The sequence below is a fragment of the Rhinoderma darwinii genome, chromosome 5, assembly GCF_050947455.1.
Source record: "Rhinoderma darwinii isolate aRhiDar2 chromosome 5, aRhiDar2.hap1, whole genome shotgun sequence".
Taxonomy (NCBI): domain Eukaryota; kingdom Metazoa; phylum Chordata; class Amphibia; order Anura; family Rhinodermatidae; genus Rhinoderma; species Rhinoderma darwinii.
The window spans coordinates 285,317,345-285,337,252 of record NC_134691.1 but is presented as its reverse complement, the minus strand read 5'-3'; the positions used below and the strand labels follow the sequence as shown (position 1 = coordinate 285,337,252).

Here is a 19,908-nt window from a genome sequence, read left to right as displayed (position 1 = left end):
AATATCTGCCTCAAAGTTCCAAACGGAATTTTGAGGCAGATATTCCTCCCCCAAAATACTCTGTGTGAACATAGCCTAATACACTGCACTACCTACATAGTGCAGTGTATTAGAGCTGTCAGCTATTCACTGACAGCAAGACTATTAGGCTTCGCCTCCCGGCGGGGCCTAATAGGCTTCCGTACTAGGAAGCGATTGTTAGGCTACGGTTGCCATAGCAACCATCGGAACACCGGCGGGTGCCGATGGTTGTCATTAGCAACCTTAGCGTGCGATCTAAGGGGTTAATCGGCCGGATCGGAGCCTAGCTCTGGTCCTGGCCGTTAGAGCACGATGTCAGCTGTGAAAAACAGCTGACACCCGTGCCCGTGGGAACCATCGTGGTTGCCGACAGGCTACAAGACACTTCGATGCATCGATCGCGTTGATCGATGCATCGAAGAAGTTAATCGGCCGGATTGGAGCCTAGCTCCGGTCCTGGCCGTTGCAGAGGGGTGCCGGACAGCTGATTACCGGCGGTGATCGCGCTGGCTCAAGCGGACACTCAAACTGACTCGCCAACACTCAAACTGACTCAAGAACTGCAGAGTACCAAACCTACTCTAGCATTATCAATTAGTGCGCCCCGTGGCTTCATAACTCAAGTTTTCATGGCCGAGCAGCTGCATGCAAGCCCTACAATCACCAAACACAATGCCAAGCGTCACATAGTGGTGCAAAGCACTCAGCCACTGGATTCTGGAGCAGTGGAAAAGTGTTCTGCGGAGTGACAAATCCCACCTCTCCATCTGGCAGTGTGAAACTACTCTGGGTTTGGCGAATGCCAGGAGAACGTTACCTGTCTGACTATTGTGCCTTCTGTAATGTTTGGTAGAGAAGGGATAATGCAATGGGGTTGTTTTTCATGGGTTGGCGTAGGCCACTTCCTTCCAGTGAAGGGAAATCTTATTGCTTCAGGATACCAAGACATTTTTGGACAGTTGTATGCTTTCAAAGTTGTCCCTTTTCTGTTCCAGTATGACTGTACCCTAGTGCACACAGCAAGGTCCATAAAGGCATGGTTGGGCGAGTGTACTATGAAAGAACCTGACTGGCCCACACAGAGCCCTGACCGTAACCCCATTTAACATCTTTGGGATAAACGAGATCGGAGATTTTGAGTCGAGCCCTCTTGTCCAACATCAGTGTCTGACAAATGCTCTTCTGGATGAATGGGCAAAAATTCTGACAGACACTCAAATCTTGTAGAAAGCCTTCTCAGAAGAGTGGAAGCTGCTTTAGCGGAAAATGGGGGACCAACTCCATATTAATGCCCATGGATTTAGAATAGGATGTCAAGAAAATCACCTGCAGGTGTGTATGTGTATATATACATACATACATATATATATATATATATATATATACATACATACACACAAACATAGACACACACACACGATATAAAAACACTACGCACCCCTTGTTAAAATACAAGATATTGGTCATGTCAAAAAACATATCAGTACAAGATTAATAATTTCAGAACTTTTTCCACCTTTAACGTGATCCATAATCTGTACAATTCCATTGAAAAACTAAAATCATTTAGAGGAAACAAAAAAAAAAAAAACTGCAACATTAGTAATGTTTCCGTCACCATTGATATAGATGGTGACTGAAACGGAAGCTGTGGTTTCACTTTGACTTTCCGTTGCGGGGTTCACCTGACAGAAACCTCAGACGGAACCCCGGAACGGAAAGCCACTGCTGATGTGAACAGGCCCTAACCCCATATAAAAGTTCAGCTGTTCTATTAGGATTTTCCTGACGTTTCCTTTGTTGCATGTGACAGAAAAAGCCATGGTCCATAAAGGGCTTACAGCACATCATAGCGATCTGACTGTTGAAAGTCAGTCATCAGGAGAAAGGTACCAAAGAATTTACAAAGCATTATATATACCATGGAACACAGTGAAGACGGTCATCAAGAAGTGGATTACATTTGGCACAACAGTGACATTACCAAGAACTGGACGCCCCTCAAAACTTGATGAAAAGACAAGATGAAAATTGGTCTGGGAGGCTACCAAGAGGCTTACGGCAACATTAAAGCAGCTGCAGGACTTTCTGTCCGGTACTGGTTGTGTAGTGCACGTGACAACAATCTCCCGTATTCTTCATATGTCTGGGCTGTAGGGTAGGGTGGCAAGACAGAAGCCTTTTTAACAAAGAAAAACATCCAGACCCGGCTATGTTTTGCAAAGACCTACAGCAAGTCTGCCAAAAGCATGTGGGAAAACGTGTTCTGGACTGGTGAGACCAAGGTTGAACATTTTGCCCATAATTCCAAGTTATGTTTGGCGCAAAGCCAACATTACACATCACCAAAAGAACACCATACCCACAGTGAAGCATGGTGGAGGCAGCATTAGGCTTTGGGGCTGTTTTTCTGCAGCTGGAACTGGGACTTTAGTCAAGGTGGAGGGAATTATGAACAGTTCCAAATATCAGGCATTAGTCAAAAAACCTGCAGACCTCTGCTAAAACGCTGAAGATGAATTTAACCTTTCAGCACGACAACGACCCAAAGAATACCTCCAAATCAACAAAAGAATGGCTTCACCAGAAGAAGTTCAAAGTTTTGGAATGGCCCAGCCAGAGCCCAGACCTGAATTCCATTGAAAATCTGTGGGGTGACCTAAAGAGGGCAGTACACAGGAGATGCCTTCACAATCTGACAGATTAAGGGTATGTTCACACGGCGGGGGTCCGTAACGGCTGAAATTACGGGGATGTTTCAGCCTGAAAACATCCCCGTAATTTCAGCCGTACCGGCATGTGCAGGCGCTTGAACGCCGCGTCAATTACGGCCGTAATTAGCGCTGCTATTCATTGGAGTCAATGAATAGCGGCTCCAATTACGGCCAAAGAAGTGACAGGTCACTCCTTCTACGCGGGCGTCTATTTACGCGCCGTCATTTGACAGCGGCGCGTAAATATACGCCTCGTGTGAACAGACAAACGTCTGCCCATTGCTTTCAATGGGCAGATGTTTGTCAGCGCTATTGAGGCGCTATTTTCGGGCGTAATTCGGGGCAAATACGCCCGATTTACGTCCGTAAATAGGCCGTGTGAACATACCCTTAGAGCGCTTTTGCAAGGAAGAGTGGGCAACAATTACCAAGTCAAGATGTGCCATGCTGATAGACTTCTACCCAAAAAGACTGAATGATGTCATAAAGTCAAAGGGTAAGTCAACAAAGTATTAGTTTAATGGTGTGTATATTTATGTATATATATTTTTGTTCCTTGAAGAGTGGAGATGACTTTCTGACCAAGTTCTTTAGTCTTTTGAATTATCCTTAAAGGGGTTTTCCCATGAGGGACATTTATGACATATCCACAGGATATGTTGTCAGATAGATGCGGTCCCACCTCTGGGACCCCAACCTATCTGTAGAACAGGCCACCTAAACCACGTTCTAGCTTTGTTTGCCATCACTGACTCCTGGCCACTTCCTGACTTTATGGTCGGGAGTTATGAAAAAAACATAGCCCGCTGAGCTACGCCGTTTCCGTAACTCCCATAGTAGTGAATAGCAGTTACGGAAGCAGCGTAGAATGCACGCTACGCGGTTTACGCAAACCATTCAGTTCTATGGGGCTTAGGGAGCTACGCTGTTTTCACCTTCATGGTCGGAAATCAGCCGACACAGAGTGCGGGTCCCAGAGTTGGGACCAGCATCTGACATTTATGACATATCCTGTGGAGATCAGAAAAAGCATGGTTTAACAGCAGCACACAAAAATGGCATTTTTTACTGGATGTTTGACTAATAAAAGAACATATTGATTGAAATTTGGGAGACGTGAGCTGCTGTTCAACCATGCTTTTTCTGAGGATTACATTACATCAGACTGGGTTTGTCTGATTTTACAGCGTGACACCGCTCCTAATATTGGGATTTGTGCTGCTTCAAATACTTTATTTTTTGGATTATATCCTGTGGATATGTCATAAATGTCCCACATGGGTAAACCCCTTTAACTGGACCTGGCATAAAAACTGTGTATTGTTTTCCAACTCTCAGGGCCTGTTCACATCACCATTCATTTCCGTTCCGGAGTTCCGTCGGGTGAACCCCGCAACGGAAAGTTAAACTGACAGCACAGCTTCCGTTTCAGTCACCATTGATCTCAATGGTGACGGAAACATCGCTAATGCTTTCCGTTCGTCACCATTCCGTCTGGTTTCCGGTTTTCCGACGGAATCAATAACGCAGTCGACTACGCTATTGATTCCGTCGGAAAACCGTAAACCAGACGGAATGGTGACGAACGGAAAGCATTAGCGATGTTTCCGTCATCATTGAGATCAATGGTGACTGAAACGGAAGCTGTGCTGTCAGTTTCACTTTCCGTTGCAGGGTTCACCCGACAAAACGCTCTGACGGAACCCCGGAACGGAAATGAACGGTGATGTGAACAGGCCCTCAGGGCTTCCCAGACAGCTTTCAGCTCTCTGAAGTTGGACAACGGATAGCAGATAACCATGTTACTTGGTAAAAGGAACCACCAATCTGGGCTCTCCAACCCAGACAGTTCTAGTTTCTGACATCTTCAATGTTCACTGTCCCTCTGATCGCTTTTAATAGAGTATCGTGGTCTTCTGCTTGGAAAAATTATTTGATGTCATCGTCAGAAGACATTTTTCCCCCTCCTCGTTTCTACTAGTAGGTTGTATTTCTTCCTCCGACTCAGTCAGGCTGCAAGACTTTGCCCCTTAACTTAAATCTAGATTTTAAGTTTGGCCCTGGCTAAAGCTGCAAAGCATGATTTTATTTCCTCCCAAATTAAAACTTTAAGATACTCAGAAACAGATAGTTTTTGCCCCCCTGAACCAATTTATCAGTACATGACTGGCATAAGGGTTTTTTGCAAGTGGCAGCCTTTTTTGTACAGATCGCACACTTTTCTGCCTGAAAGCAGGATCTAGTCAAACATTCAGTCTGCCTGTGGAAAGAAAGCAAAATATTGTATATGCTGCAGGACCAGAGAGAATACTTTGGGTAAGGTACTTACTGGGATGGGGTTAGCGAAGGGCTCCGTAGTCAAAGCCAGATAATGGCTGGATATCCATTATACAGGCACAGGATAACTGAAAGGTCCTACCTTATATACCAATCCCAGGTAAACTACCCCATTGGCACCACCCTCTAAGGGTATGTTCACACGGCAGCGTCCATTACGGCTGAAATTACGGAGCGGTTTTCAGGAGAAAACAGCTCCTGAATTTCAGACGTAATGGCATGTTGCGTTTTTCGCAGCGTCCATTACGGCCGTAATTGGAGCTGTTTTTCTATGGAGTCAATGGAAAACAGCTCCAATTAAGTCCCAAGAAGCGACAGGCACTTGTTTGACGCGGGCGTCTTTTTTATGCGCCGACTTGACAGCGGCACGTAAAAAAAATGACCGTCGGCATAGAACATCGTAAAGCCCATTCAAATAAATGGGCAGATGTTTGCCGGCGCATTGGAGCCGTATTTTCGGATGTAATTCGAGGTTAAAACGCCCGAATTACATCCGTAATGTGTGAACCCAGCCTAATGGAGGATCAGCGCTCCCGTGTAACTCCACGCCAGAAATGCTCCTGACTCCACTTTGTCAAGAGCGCGTGATGAAACGGCCGGAAGAAGCCACACAGTGGACCACGTCAGAGATTCAGAATGCTGTGGTATTGGTGAACCTGCTTTTAACCCCTTAAAGTCCAAGCCATTTTTTCATTTCACTCCTTCACTACAAATAGCCATCTGTTTTTATATTGCTGTAAATGGCGTGAATGTTTGTTTTTCGTGTTAGGAGTTGCAGTTTTTATTGGCAATAGTACAATATAACGTAGCGGGAAACTGAAAAATCAAAACTTTTTGTGGGGTGGAATTGGAAAAAAAAAAAAAATTACATTCCTCCATTGATTTCTGGGTGTCATTCTTACGGCTTTCACAGTGCGGTAAAAACGACAAACTAACTTTAACCCCCCTTTCATGACCAAGTGACATTGATGCCCGTGTACAGGTTAAATTTACCATTTCGTATATGCACCACTTTAAACTATAATATCTTTGCAACCGCTTTGAATATCCTAACTATTTTCACTTTTAACTTAAAATTCGCTATGGTCGTTTAATTAATTCCATGTTTTAACCCCTTAGCGAGCAGCCCATTTTAAACCTTAATGACCAAGCTATTTTTTAAGATTTTTCATCGTCGCATTCCAAGAGGTATAACTTTTTTATTTTTGTGTCGGCATAGTTATGTCGGCACAACTTTTAACTTTTTTTGGGGGGTGTAATAGAAAAAACCCCTGCAATTTCGCCACACTTTTTTGCATCTTAAATTTACGCAGTTTACAGTGTAGTATAAATAACACTAACTTTATTTAGCGGGTTGTTACGATTGCAACGATATCAAATTTATATAGATTTTGTATGTTTTACTACTTTTACACAGTAAAAACTCTTTGTTTTTAGGTCTCGATATTTGAAAAACGATAACTTTTATTTTTCTGCCGATGCAGCTGTGAGGGCTTTTTTTTTGCGGGTTGACATGTAGTTAACATTGGTACCATTTTGGATTGCATGCAACTTTTTGATCGCTTTTTAGCACTTTTTTTTTTAAAGGCAGGGTTCACAGAAAACAGCATTGTTTTATATTTTTACGGCGTTAGCCAAGCGAGTTAAATAATGTAACAACTTTATAGTTGGGGTCATTACGGACGCGGCGATACCAAATATGTGTAACTTTTATTTTATTTTTAATAATAAAGCATTTTGTAAGGGGAAAAAGTGGGTTTTTCATTTTTTTTTATTTATTAAACTTAATTTTTTACTTTTTTTTTTTAATCAGTCCCACTAGGGGACTTCACTATGCGATTGTCCGATCGCTTTTAGGCTGGATTCACACAAGCATGTTCGGTCCGTAAAGGACGGAACGTATTTCGGCCGCAAGTTACGGACCGAACACACTGCAGGGAGCCGGGCTCCTAGCATCATAGTTATGTACGACGCTGGGAGTCCCTGCCTCTTTGTGGAACTACTGTTCCGTACTGAAAACATGATTACAGTACAATACAGTACTTCTGTATCGCAGTGTATTACTGCCTGTCCATGTAAAACGGACAGGCCTCTGGCATGACCTAGCAGGCATTAAGGGATTCAGACCTGGGGTCCTTTATTAGGCCCCCCAGATGCCATAGAAGATAGACACCCTGCAATCACACGCAGGGTGCCGGTGGGGTGAGAGCTCCCTCCCTCCCTCTCTAAAACCACTCAGATGCAGCGCTCGCTATTGAGCGCCGCAAACCAGCGAGATCGATACGAATAGCGACCTCGCCCATTCGAGAAGGGTTGCTCCCAGCCCTCAGCTGCCTCCAGTATCTCTAGATTTAACAGCTCCCTGCTCTATTTATTTATTATGATGCAGCGCCATAAAAAAGCTACTGCATCGGAATAAAACCCGTTAGTGGCTGCCGTAAAAACACTATGGGGTGGTCACTAACAGGTTAATTGTTATTATGAGCGGACAAAACTAAAAAATGTGGGAAAAATATTTTTGGGTAATTTTTTATATATTTATCTATATTATATGTATATACCGTATTTTTCGGACTATAAGACGCACCTGACTATAACCTAGGTTTTAGATAACCGACAATAGGAAAAAAACATTAAGCGGCAAAAAAAAATTTCATCGATTGAGCGGTGAGGGCTTATTTTTTGCGGGACGAGCTGTAGTTTTAGTGCCACCATCTTTTGCTACATACGATTTTTTTGATCACTTTTTTTTATTTCATATTTTAAGCACCAAGTTGACTAAAAATTTAACACATCAAAATAGTTTTTTGAACTCACCATGCGAGTTAAATAATGGTATATTGTAATAGATCGGACTTTTACGGACACAGCGATTCCAAATTATTTTATTTTTTACATTGTGCTTGGGGAAAAATGTGAAAAGATTTTTTTTTTTTAACTTTTAATATTTTTTTTTTACACTCCTGAAAAATGTATCTAACTTTTTTTTTACACATTTTATTATTTCCCCTAGGGGACTTGAACCAGCGGCCACTTGGTTAAATGTGGAGTTACTGAAACAGCAGAACTACACTGTTTCCCTAACTCCCATAGTAGTGAATGTCAGTTACGGAAGCAACGTAGCATGCGGGCTACGCAGTTTCCGTAACTACTGGTCAGTTCTATGGGAGTTACGGAAACAGCGGTTACACGAGTTACACTGTTTCAGTAACTCCATATGTAACCAAGAGGCCGGGAGAGCACAGAAAGCTAGAACAGGGCTTAGGGTGCCCCGTTATAGAGATAGGTGCGGGTACCAGAGGTGAGACCTACATCTGACATTTATGACATATCCTGTGGATATGTCAAAGGTCCTTCATAGAAAAACCCCTATAAATGCCGCGGTCGCTATGGACCACAGCATTTAACTAGTTAAAGGGGGTTGCCATAAAACACATTTATCCCCTATCCGCAGGATAGGGGCTACAAGTGAGATCTCTGGGGGTCCGATCGCTGGGACCCCCAGCGATAAGGAGAACAGGGGACTGAATGTCACCCAGAGCGCTACGTGAGAAGCCTGAACTTCCGGGTTCTGTGTCCGGCTTATCTGTTCCGCAGCTCCATAGAGATCAATGGAGAGCCGCTCGCGTATGCGCATTAGAATCCTATTGACCTCTATGAAGCTGCCGGACACAGAACGGGGAAGTCACAGCTTCTCATGCAGCGCTCCTGGTAACTTTCGTTCCCCGTTCTCCTTATCGATCACACATGTATCCCGTGGCTAGGGGATACATGTTTTATGGCACAAGCACATTTAACTGCCAGGAACAGCGAAATTGCTGTTCCTGGCCGTTATAGCAACGTGTCAGAAGCTGACACCTGCAGTGTATGGAGCGGGCTCAGTGCGTGAGCCCGCTAAATAATCACCCCCTTCAGCTCCATGATGTGCCGGCACGTCATGGGTCGGGAAGGGGTTAAGTAATGACGCGGTCATGGCGATGCCGGGTCCCTTGACTGCGGACTATAAGACGCAGGGACTTCTTAGCAAGATTTATTCCTGCTAAAAACTGCGTCTTATAGTCCGAAAAATACGGTAGCTGTATGCTGTTGCAAATCTGTAACAATTAGGCTGGGTTCACACGAGCACATTACGTCCGTAATGGACGGAACGTATATTTCGACCGGAAGTCCCGGACCGAACACAGTGCAGGGAGCCGGGCTCCTAGCATCATAGTTATGTACGATGCTAGGAGTCCCTGCCGCGCTGCCGGACAACTGTCCCGTACTGTAATCATGTTTTCAGTACAGGACAGTAGTTACACGGAGAGGTAGGGACTCCTAGCGTCGTACATAACTATGATGCTAGGAGCCCGGCTCCCTGCACTATATTCAGTCCGGGACTTCCGGCCAAAATATGTTCCGTCCATTACGGACGTAATATGGTCGTGTGAACGCAGCCTTAGTCTTCTCCCTACGTCAGTCTGGATCGCTTTGAGGGGAGAGTGAAGAGGGCTATAAAGCTATATTCAGATGACGTGAAAAAAAGTGCAGTTAACAATAGATCAACGGTCAGTTTTTCATGGCTATTTTGCATGTGTTCCCAGCTGTCTGACCGTTTTTAACCGCCATTTACCATCAGTTTTTCATAGACGTTAAAAAGATTGATGAATTTTATTCGTTAGGGTATTTTTATCCCGGCCATCTGAAAACACCAAAGTGCCCATGTAGATAGTGACAATACCACTTAAGAGAATGCCCACTGTAGATAGTGCCCACATAGTGCCACAGTTCCCACTATAGTGCCCACAGTGCCGTCTGTAGATAGTGCCCATGTAGATAGCACCAGTGTCCACTGTAGGCTGTGCCCATGTAGATAGTGCCTCACCCCGAATATAGCACCACATCCTGTAGATAGTGACAACCCCTGCAGATAGTGCCACTCCCCCTGTAGTTAGCAACCCCCCCTCGTAGATAGCACCCCCTTCCTGTAGATAGCACCTCCCGCTGCAGATAGCATCGCACCCCCTCCCCCCCCAATGTAGAGAGCGCCACATAAGCAGGAGCTTATGGCCGGGGATTCCGCTTCTAGAGTGCCACTGACGTCACTGTCTGTTTGGACAGTGACGTCAGGGGCTCTCTCCGGGACCAGGATCCCCGGCCAACACCATGGTCGGGGATTCCGCTACTGGAGAAGTCCCTGGCGTCACTATCCAAACATGGACAGTGACGCCAGGGGCTAACTTTGAAAGCGTAATCCCCGGCAAGTGCGTCGGCTAAGAATTCCGCTCCAGGAGTAGCCCCTGACTACGCTTAAAAAAATAAAAATAAAAATTGTTAAAAACAAAAAACTATATCTTTGGGTCACCATATTCTTAGAGCCATAACTTATATATATATATCTTGAGAAAGGTTCCTGTTGAACCGAAACGTTGCTGTGTCTTGAGGTGAATAAATCCACCGTTTTTCATCTGTCTTGGAGTCCTGGTGCCGTTACTACGTTCTATGCTGTTTTCTATCTAAAAAGAAGGGGAATTGATTCATCCCCTGGTGACGAGCACATGGCCTGATTTCTTGGATTTGTGGAGTGCTGTGTTTACTTGCTTCTGTTTCGTATGTGTATATATATATATTTTTATTTTATTTTTTTGCTGTTTGGGCAGGACAAACTGTAGTTTTTATTGGTACTTAAAGAGGCTCTGTCACCAGATTTTGCAACCCCTATCTGCTATTGCAGCAGATAGGCGCTGCAATGTAGATTACAGTAACGTTTTTATTTTTAAAAAACGAGCATTTTTGGCCAAGTTATGACCATTTTTGTAGTTATGCAAATGAGGCTTGCAAAAGTCCAAGTGGGTGTGTTTAAAAGTAAAAGTCCAAGTGGGCGTGTATTATGTGCGTACATCGGGGCGTTTTTAATACTTTTACTAGCTGGGCGCTCTGAAGAGAAGTAACACCTGTGAGTGACGTCACAGATCTGCACTGTCAGAAGCTGGGCGTTCTGAAGAGAAGAGGATGTTACTTCTCTTCAGAGCGCCCAGCTAGTAAAAGTATTAAAAACGCCCCGATGTACGCACATAATACACGCCCACTTGGACTTTTACTTTTAAACACACCCACTTGGACTTTTGCAAGCCTCATTTGCATAACTACAAAAATGGTCATAACTTGGCCAAAAATGCTCGTTTTTTAAAAATAAAAACGTTACTGTAATCTACATTGCAGCGCCTATCTGCTGCAATAGCAGATAGGGGTTGCAAAATCTGGTGACAGAGCCTCTTTAAGACTTGATCACTTTATACAAATTTATAAAAACATTTTTTTGAGCGCTAAGGTGACGAAAACACAGCGATTCTGACAGGGGTTTTTTTTCACAGCGTTCACCGCACAGGTTAGAACCAGATTATAAGTGCCCTATCGCCTACATAATCTGATCGGCGCTGTAGTGTAGATAGTTTTTATTTTGAAAAACGATAATTTTTTAGCAAGTTTTGAACAAATTTTGGATTTATGCTAATTAGTTTCATAATAGACAACTGGGCGCTTTTTACCTTTTTACCAACTGGGCGTTGTACAGAGAAGTGTATGACGCTGACCAATAAGTGACCAATCAGCGTCATACACGTCTCTCCATTCATTTTTAGCTGTACTCTCAGCACAGCGTAAAATCTAAAATTGTTCATAACTTGCTCAAAAATTATAGTTGTTTCAAAATAAAAAAAACTGTTATCTACATTACAGCGCCGATCGCTGATCAGATTATGTAGGAGATAGGGCATTAATAATCTGGTGACAGAGCCTCTTAATGTTATATTGTAATAGTTCAGATATTTACAGATGTGGCGATGCCAATTTAGTTTATTTTTTACATTAATTTAGAGGAAAATGTTTTGGTTTTTTTTAAACTTAAAATTATTTTAACTATTTTTAACACTTTATTAGTCCCCCCCCTAGGGGATTTAAACTAGCAATCGTATTGCTGTGTATTGTCACTTTTACCGACTCCTATTAACCGGAGAAGAAAGATGGCAGATCTGAGTGCATTCATTGCCTGACTTGACAAACATCGGCATCCTGCAATCGCGGCCAATTGACTGTCGGAGGAGGCCACCCTCCTCTCTAACGGCTTATATGTGCGGTCGCTAATGGCCGCGCAATCTAAGTGGTTAAATTGCTAGGATCAAGTTCTCTTTGTTCCTGGCCGTTAGTGTGAGGTGTCAGCTTCAATATACAGCCCGTGAGCCCACCCCATTCTGCAACCCCCGTACCATGATGTATTGTCGTCATAGTGCATCATGGGGTTAATCGACATGGGACGCAGCAGTATCATCTAAAGCTGCACAGACCTAGAGCAATGTTTCTGAGGGTATTTTTGGTGCTGTCCTTCATTGTGTCAATAGAAAAACAGCTCCAAAATGGTCTAGAAAAAACCGCTGAAAATCAGAGGCAGTTTTCTCTGAAACCAGCTCCACAATTTCCAGCCATTTTTTACTCCGTCTGTGAACATACCCTGAAGGGAAAGGAGGAAGACAGACTCGCCGGCATGATTCCAAACCACCCGACATGAAAAACTACTGACTGGATAAACAGTCCCAGAGATCACCGCCACCAGCCACAGGAATCCGTCAGGTAACCCCCTTTTCTTCTGGTCAGGTAGGAAAACACTGAAGATGGTTAGGGGAAAGAGTCCGTTTAACATCTGTGGGTTTCCTGTTCCTAAAAGGTCAAGGGGCAATCTCTTCATGTTGCTGTCATAGAAGCAAACTGTAAAACCCCTTTAAGCATTTCACTAATAATTTCATCAAAATTTCACAAATTCCTACACTTTAGGCCTCATTTACACGAGCGTGTGCGTTTTGCGCGCGCAAAAAACGCAGCGTTTTGCGTGCGCAAAAGGCACTTGACAGCTCTGTGTGTCATCCGTGTATGATGCGCGGCTGCGTGATTTTCGCGCAGCCGCCATCAGTCACTGTCCATGGTGCTGAAAGAGTTAACTGATCGGCAGTAACTCTTTCAGCACCCTCGACAGTGAATTCCGCTCACCATATCGAGTAACCTGTTTAAAAAAAAAAGAGGTTCGTACTTACCGAGAACTTCCCGGCCGTTGCCTTGGTGACGCGCCTCTCTTGACATCTGGCCCCACCTCCCTGGATGACGCGGCAGTCCATGTGACCGCTGCAGCCTGTGCTTGGCTTGTGATTGGCTGCAGCTGTCACTTGGACTGAATTGTCATCCCGGGAGGTCAGACTGGAGGAAGAAGCCAGGAGTTATCGGTAAGTCAGAACTTTTTTTTTTTTTTTTTTACACGTTCACGTATATTGGAATCGGAAGTCACTGTCCAGGGTGCTGAACCAGTTTAAACTCTTTCAGCACCCTGCAGTGACTGTCTCCTGCCGGGTTCGGTCAAAACGAGTTCGGCCGAACCCGGTAAAGTTCGGTTCGCTCATGTCTAAGACACTCCGTTCGGATGTTTGTAAACAGAAAAGCACGTGGTGCTTTTCTGTTTACATTCAGTTTGACAGCTCTAGCGCGAATCACGCAGTTCGCACGGAAGTGCTTCCGTGCGACCTTCGTGGTTTTCACGCACCCATTGACTTCAATGGGTGCGTGATGCGCGAAAAACGCACGATTATAGAACATGTCGTGAGTTTTACGCAACGCACTCGCGCTGCGCAAAACTCACGCATCGTCTGCACTGCCCCATAGAGTAATATAAGTGCGTACGACACGCGTGAAAAGCACGCGCGTATATTACGCTCGTGTAAATGAGGCCTTAATCTGTACAAAAAAATTAATACAAATGTTCCCTCGTAAGTGTTTTATTTTATAGTTTAAAGGGGTTGTCTCCTCAGAGAAAACTAGGTCCCGCTCCTGGCGTCTTGCATTGCCAGATGAATGGGAGAGCGGGAGTCGCTGCTTGCTAGTATCTCTCCATTCTGGTTCATAGATGAAGGTCCGAGAGGCGGGAACCCCTCAATGACGTCCACGGACAAGTGTAATCTTCAAGGGCGTATGGACAAGTGTGATCTTCATGAGAACCCCAGTAACAGCCACGAGCATATGCAATATCCCATGAATTAAATGGCTCTCTTAACTAGACCTGGTTATCTAGAATCTTATCTTTCAGATAACCTCTAGATGCAAATCGACACACTTATGATTAGATGCAAAATTGCATGAAGGAGTCCACGAGTGTAAAGTGCGGATTGGCATGTTGTTGTTTTTTTTACCAGGTGTTGACTTTCAGAAAATATGCATGGGTATGTATGCATAAGATTTTTTACTATTTTATAATTCAGGATTTTTGTGTGTGTAAAATTGGAACAAAACCCCCTAGCAGCAAAAGAGTTCATGTATTTTGGTAACTACACCTAAGCTGTTGGAATCTCCCATAAGTAAAATAAAATAAAAAAAATACAACACCTACCCTAACATCGATTCCTCCAACGAAAACAGTGTTTGGCATTATTTTACCCTCAGGCAAGACATAACCCTGGTTTGCTGGCTGATCCTCTTCAGGGGGACTTTGGCATCCGGATGCAGACTACAAATAGGAAAATCATAAACTGTACACAGGCCATAGCACAGAAATGAAAACACAGACACAAGATCACTGGTAGAGAGAGCAGTACAGGACTTCAATAATACAGCATCCATTGATTGGTGCTAGTTATCTACAATAACATGCACTGATTCACAGGAGTGTTACCAGTGAAATACACGTGCCGATTGGCTGAATCTTCTCAAACTTGATTGCACCACCGATTGGCACGGTAAGGCCCTGTTCACATCACATTCGCCTTCCGTTTGGCCTTTCCGTTCATCTGTTCCGTCGGAGGAACAGATAACAGAAAGACAAACGGAAAGTAGTGTTTCTGTTTGCAATACTATTGATTTCAATGGTGTTTTTTTTCTTTCCAATGGAAACACTACTTTCCATTTGACTTTCTGTTAATCAGTTCCTCTGACGGAACAGATGAATAGCAAGACCAAACGAAAGGCAAGCATGATGTGAATAGGGCGTAAATTGGATGAGGTTTCAAGTTGCAATGGCCCAGGAAAGGCTATTGGCAGTTGAAAACATTGTAAGGCCCCATGCACACGACCGTGCCCGTAAATCGCAGCCCACAATTGCGGGCACGGCAGTCTGACGACGGTCGCCCGCATTTTCGGGCCGTGCTCCCATACAAAGTATGGGAGCACCGCCCGTAAAAAAGGAAAAGTAGGACATGCTACATAATTCCCGGCACGGACACCTATGCGTAGCGGTTTGGAAAGGTGTCCGCGGCCAATAGAATCGGGCGGGTCCGTAATTTCAGAACATATTACAGAGTTTTTTTTTTGTCGTGTGCATGGGGTCTTAGAGACATTTGTTTTTTCGTTTTTCTGTTCCTTTGACGGAACAGAACAAAAAGCACAACACAGATATGAACAGCCTATCAAACTACCCATTGATTCAATGTTTTTTTTTTTATCCTTAGCTGTGCTCAGTTTGGCTCCAGTCGGTTAGGTTTCTGTCTTCTGTCTAGGAAACAAGAGCGCCGTCTGCTGCACTATTTTATTCCGTCCAAATTGACGAAAAAGAAGTCTATTGAAGTCAATGGTTGACGGATACAAACTGAATGTCCTCTGTTCGTATTCAGTTATTTATTGTATTTAAAGAGGCTCTGTCACCACATTATAAGTGGCCTATCTTGTACATGATGTGATCGGCGCTGTAATGTCGATTACAGCAGTGTTTTTTATTTAGAAATTAAATGAGTTTCTCAATGGACAACTGGGCGTGTTTTACTATATGACCAAGTGGTGTATGACGCTGACCAATCAGCATCATACACTTCTCTCCATTCATTTACACTGCAGATAGCAATATAGCTATATCGCTATGTGCAGCCACATAAACACACTATAACGTTACTTCAGTGTCCTGACAATGAATATACATTACCTCCAGCCAGGACGTGATGTGTATTCAGAATCCTGACCACTTCTGTAGCGTCTGTGTGATTTACAGCACAGCAGGCGTAGTCTCGCGAGATTACGCTGTAAACGGTCATCCACAGCGAGATCTCGCTGTGCTGTACCCTGACAGAAATTGAAACCATAGGTTTCCATCACCATTTATTTCAACAGTGACGGATCCGGCGCCAATGGTTTTAGTTTGTCTCCATTTTTGTAGTCGACTACGCTATGGATTCCATCAAAACGAAGGAACCCTTTCACAACGGAGATAAACGGAAACCTTGGTGCCAGATCAGTCAACGTTAAAATCAATGGTGATGGAAACGTAAACCTATTGTTTCCGTTGGTGTCTGTCAGGGCTCCGTTCCGACGGAAAGCTCAGACAGAACTGAGCCCTAGTGCAGATATGAACGAAGCCTAACAGATGCAAAACTGAAAAACAGAACGTAAAGTTGAAGGTTTTTTTATTAATCCGGCCAACAAATTCTTTTTAAAAAAAAAAAAAGTGCCCCTGGTTTCTTTCAGTTTCAGTTAAATTTGATGGATCCGTTAAAATCAGAATGGTTTCCGGTATGGTCAGCTGGATTTGCAAAGGATGCCCCTAACAGAGCCTCCAATCCAAATGTGAACGAGGCCTTATAGATCAAAAAATAACTTCATAATAAAATGGCATACAAAAAAAAAATAAAAAAATAGTGATTTCACAGAATTAGGCCTTATTCACACGACCGTGTCATACGGCCGTCACACGGACCCATGTAATTCAATGTGGCCGTTCACACCGCCGTTGTTTCAACGGACCGTGTCAAGGGTCCGTGAGAAAATAGGACACATCCTATTTTTTCACGCATCCCTCTATAGACTAGTCTATGAGGGATGCGTGATATCGCATCCCGCAGTGAACGGACGTCTGACGTGAAAAACTGCCATTTTTCGCATCCGATATGCGCAACGCCCGTGTGAATAAGGCCTGAAAGTGGTTTTCCAGGACCAATTAAGTAATTCCTAGTCAACTAAACATCTAAAACCAATAGTTGTTCCGAATGCCGTATCGCGCATGCGGTCACGTGATGAGTCGCCCACAGTAAATCCGAACTTCCACCGCTGCCCCGTACACGAGAGCTATCACTTCCTTCCGGCAGGCTCAGTGTACGGGCACGTCATTCCTGACGTCACTGTACACTGTGAGAAGGGGTGGACCGGATACCCTGCTTCTTCCGTCTCTGAGCACGTGTGGTTGACAGTGTTCACCACGCATGCTCGATCCTCTGCTCTCACAGCGTCTGCATGGCTTGTCTTCCCCCCCAGCCTTTGCTGAATTCCCATTTGCCCTAGGCATCCTGGGATTTGTAGGCTGAGTCTACAGGAAACAGGCGAGTAGCGGTAGTACCAGATGTAAACAAACCAGAGGAAAAAAAACGGAAAAAAAAAAGAACCACGATATCGGAAAACCCCTTTGAACGTTTGGGATGATTATAACAGGAAGAAACGTAAAAATAAATTTACCACGACGCTGCATAAATGCATGCAGCATATCCACCCTTAGCGCTGCAGGGAATTCCAGATGAAATACCGCACCAAACTGAAGTTTTTCGCCTGGATTGGCCCTGTGGAAACTGAAGCATTCAGCTGGCCTGCAGCTTCATCCCAGGAGACCGCTGCAGGATGTGATTGGCTGCAGCGACGGTCACATGGGATGGAGCGTCATCCCAGGAGCCAGCCCTCTAATGTTATCCAGGCCGGCTTCCTGGGATGACGTTTCATCCCATGTGACAGCCGCTACAGCCTATGATTGGCTGCAGCGTTCACATGTGATGAAACGTCATCCCTGGAGGAAGAAACAGATTTCTGGGTAAGTATAAGTTTTTTTTATAAAATTGTTTTGTTTTTTTGTTGCAGAATCACTGCAAACCCGCTGCAAAAAAACGCAACAACTATTTGTTGCGGGTGTTACCTCCCCATTGAATTCAATGGGGAAAACTCGCAACAAATAAGCATGTACGCAAATACAATTGACATGCTGCGGAATAAAATTCTGCACCGCACGGCAATTTGAGCGTTTTTTTTTCCCGGTTAGTGTGTATGAGATTTGTTCAAATCTCATCCACTTTGATGCTACTGTATTTGCTGCAAATTTTGTGTGAACTGACCCATAAACTACAAAATCTGAGCCCTGGAATAATGAGGGGGAAAATGGCTGCAATTGGTTACAAGGTTTACAACCATCGTTGAGGACAAGCAGAAGCCACTCGGGGATTAGCCACCATTATATGTGCACATGACTCCAGCTTCTTTACTGCAGGATACAAGGCCGAAATAATCGAACAATCTGCGACTAATGACTACAATCTGAAGGGCAGGATCCGAGTGAGAGGACGATAATCTGCAGCGTGTATCCAAAGACCGATTTATAACGTCGGTTTTCAGTTACCTCAGCAGAGTCCAGCTCCCCGTCGGTTATAATGCAATCCATACCCACGTTAGTAATCAGGAAAAAATGGCCAGCTCCTTGCCTGCCACTTTCTAAAGTACATTCTTGCGTGATCGGACTCACCCCATAATCCTAGTGTGAATTCGCCCATGTAGACTGTATGCAGCGGGTATAAGAGCATGGCGCAGTTGCAAACCAGTAGCCGCATTATGGACAACATGTATGTGACAAAATTTCACGAGCTAACGCGTATAGAGTCAGTGAGCAATGAATATGAGGTACATGTGCATGGATTATCGGCATGAGGCAGATAAAAGCAGCCATACTCACCATTCTATCACCACACAACTCAAACAAGTAAACGTAAAAAAAACAGGAGCAACTTGCCGCCAACTAGAGAAAGCCGCGAAGGGTGTGTCGTATTTATATCCTTCCCCGGAGCAGCGCATGTGACTCGTAGAGGGGGTAGGGACCTGATTTGGAAGCGAGCCGTAGCTACAAACACTTTATTCGATAGCAAACTAAACGGCTTTTTTTTTATGAGTGGCCAGCACTGTGTACGTGAATGTATTATACCTCTACGGGCCGAAAAGTACCGCGCACTATTTGTAATTTATGTACTCTTCCGCCAGACTTGCTGTAAATAGTCCGGTTGTGAGAAATTTGTATCAAGCCGCACATTAAATATGGCGCGCAGTTGCAGGGTAGTCTATAGGGCGGATGATTTTTTGTTAGTTATAATCCTTTACATTGTATTTTAACTGAAGATTTCATACAGAGCTTTCTTGCTTTTTGTTTATTATAGGTGTACAGGGTCCATTAGTTATGGAACATATATTGGGGTGATGGAAATTTCAGTTGTTTGATGATGACTTCAATATCTGTACATATAAAGCCTTATTCACACAAGTTTGGCCGATTTGTGCCCTCAATAAAGTGACCGTTTTTCACGCGTATGAATGTCTGTGTGGTTTGTGTTTTTCTACTCTGCTTTTCCTGGTTTTATGTTTCTTTTTTTTTTCTGCATTTCTTTTACAATTGATCCGTGAAAAGCGGATGTCGTCCGTGTGGTGTAAATTTTGTTCACGTACCCATGGGTGCACCTTTACTGCAAAAACGGACCAGAGCAAGGCATGCTGGGAGTTTCTCAACAAAAACGCGCTCTGTAAAAAAACAACAATGTGTGAATAGCTCTGTTGAATTGCATGGGTCATGTGAATATGGCATTTAGGGGTCCAGACGTTGCAGTTGAGGTGCGGTTAAAAACGGCAGGCGGTTTACCGTGATTTTGCGCATTTTTAGTTGCAATAAAAACACATGCGGTTTGTAGATGTGGTCTAAACTGCAATGTTTGAACCCTTAGGAGACTGATATGCTGTGTAAAAGTACACAGTGTATCCATTCTGGAAGCCGCAGGGAATAACGCACCAAACTGTGGGGCTGAGTGGACACGGGACATATAAGCTA

General features: G+C 44.1%; 1 protein-coding gene across 3 annotated transcripts in view; it reads right to left on the bottom strand.

The window, feature by feature from the left end:
- The window catches only part of DAZL (deleted in azoospermia like), a 102,990-nt gene extending 84,060 nt beyond the window's left edge, over positions 1–18,930 (bottom strand). The window contains exons 1-2 of one of the 3 annotated variants that reach the window (XM_075827233.1): positions 18,772–18,930; positions 14,476–14,592 (exon numbers count right to left, since the gene is read on the bottom strand). In XM_075827233.1, coding sequence (XP_075683348.1) covers positions 14,476–14,592; positions 18,772–18,774 — 120 coding nt within the window. In that variant the 5' untranslated portion in view covers positions 18,775–18,930. The remainder of the gene's footprint in view (positions 1–14,475; positions 14,593–18,771) is intronic. The other 2 variants (XM_075827231.1, XM_075827234.1) reach the window with 2 other exon arrangements.
- Positions 18,931–19,908: the final 978 nt, after the last annotated feature.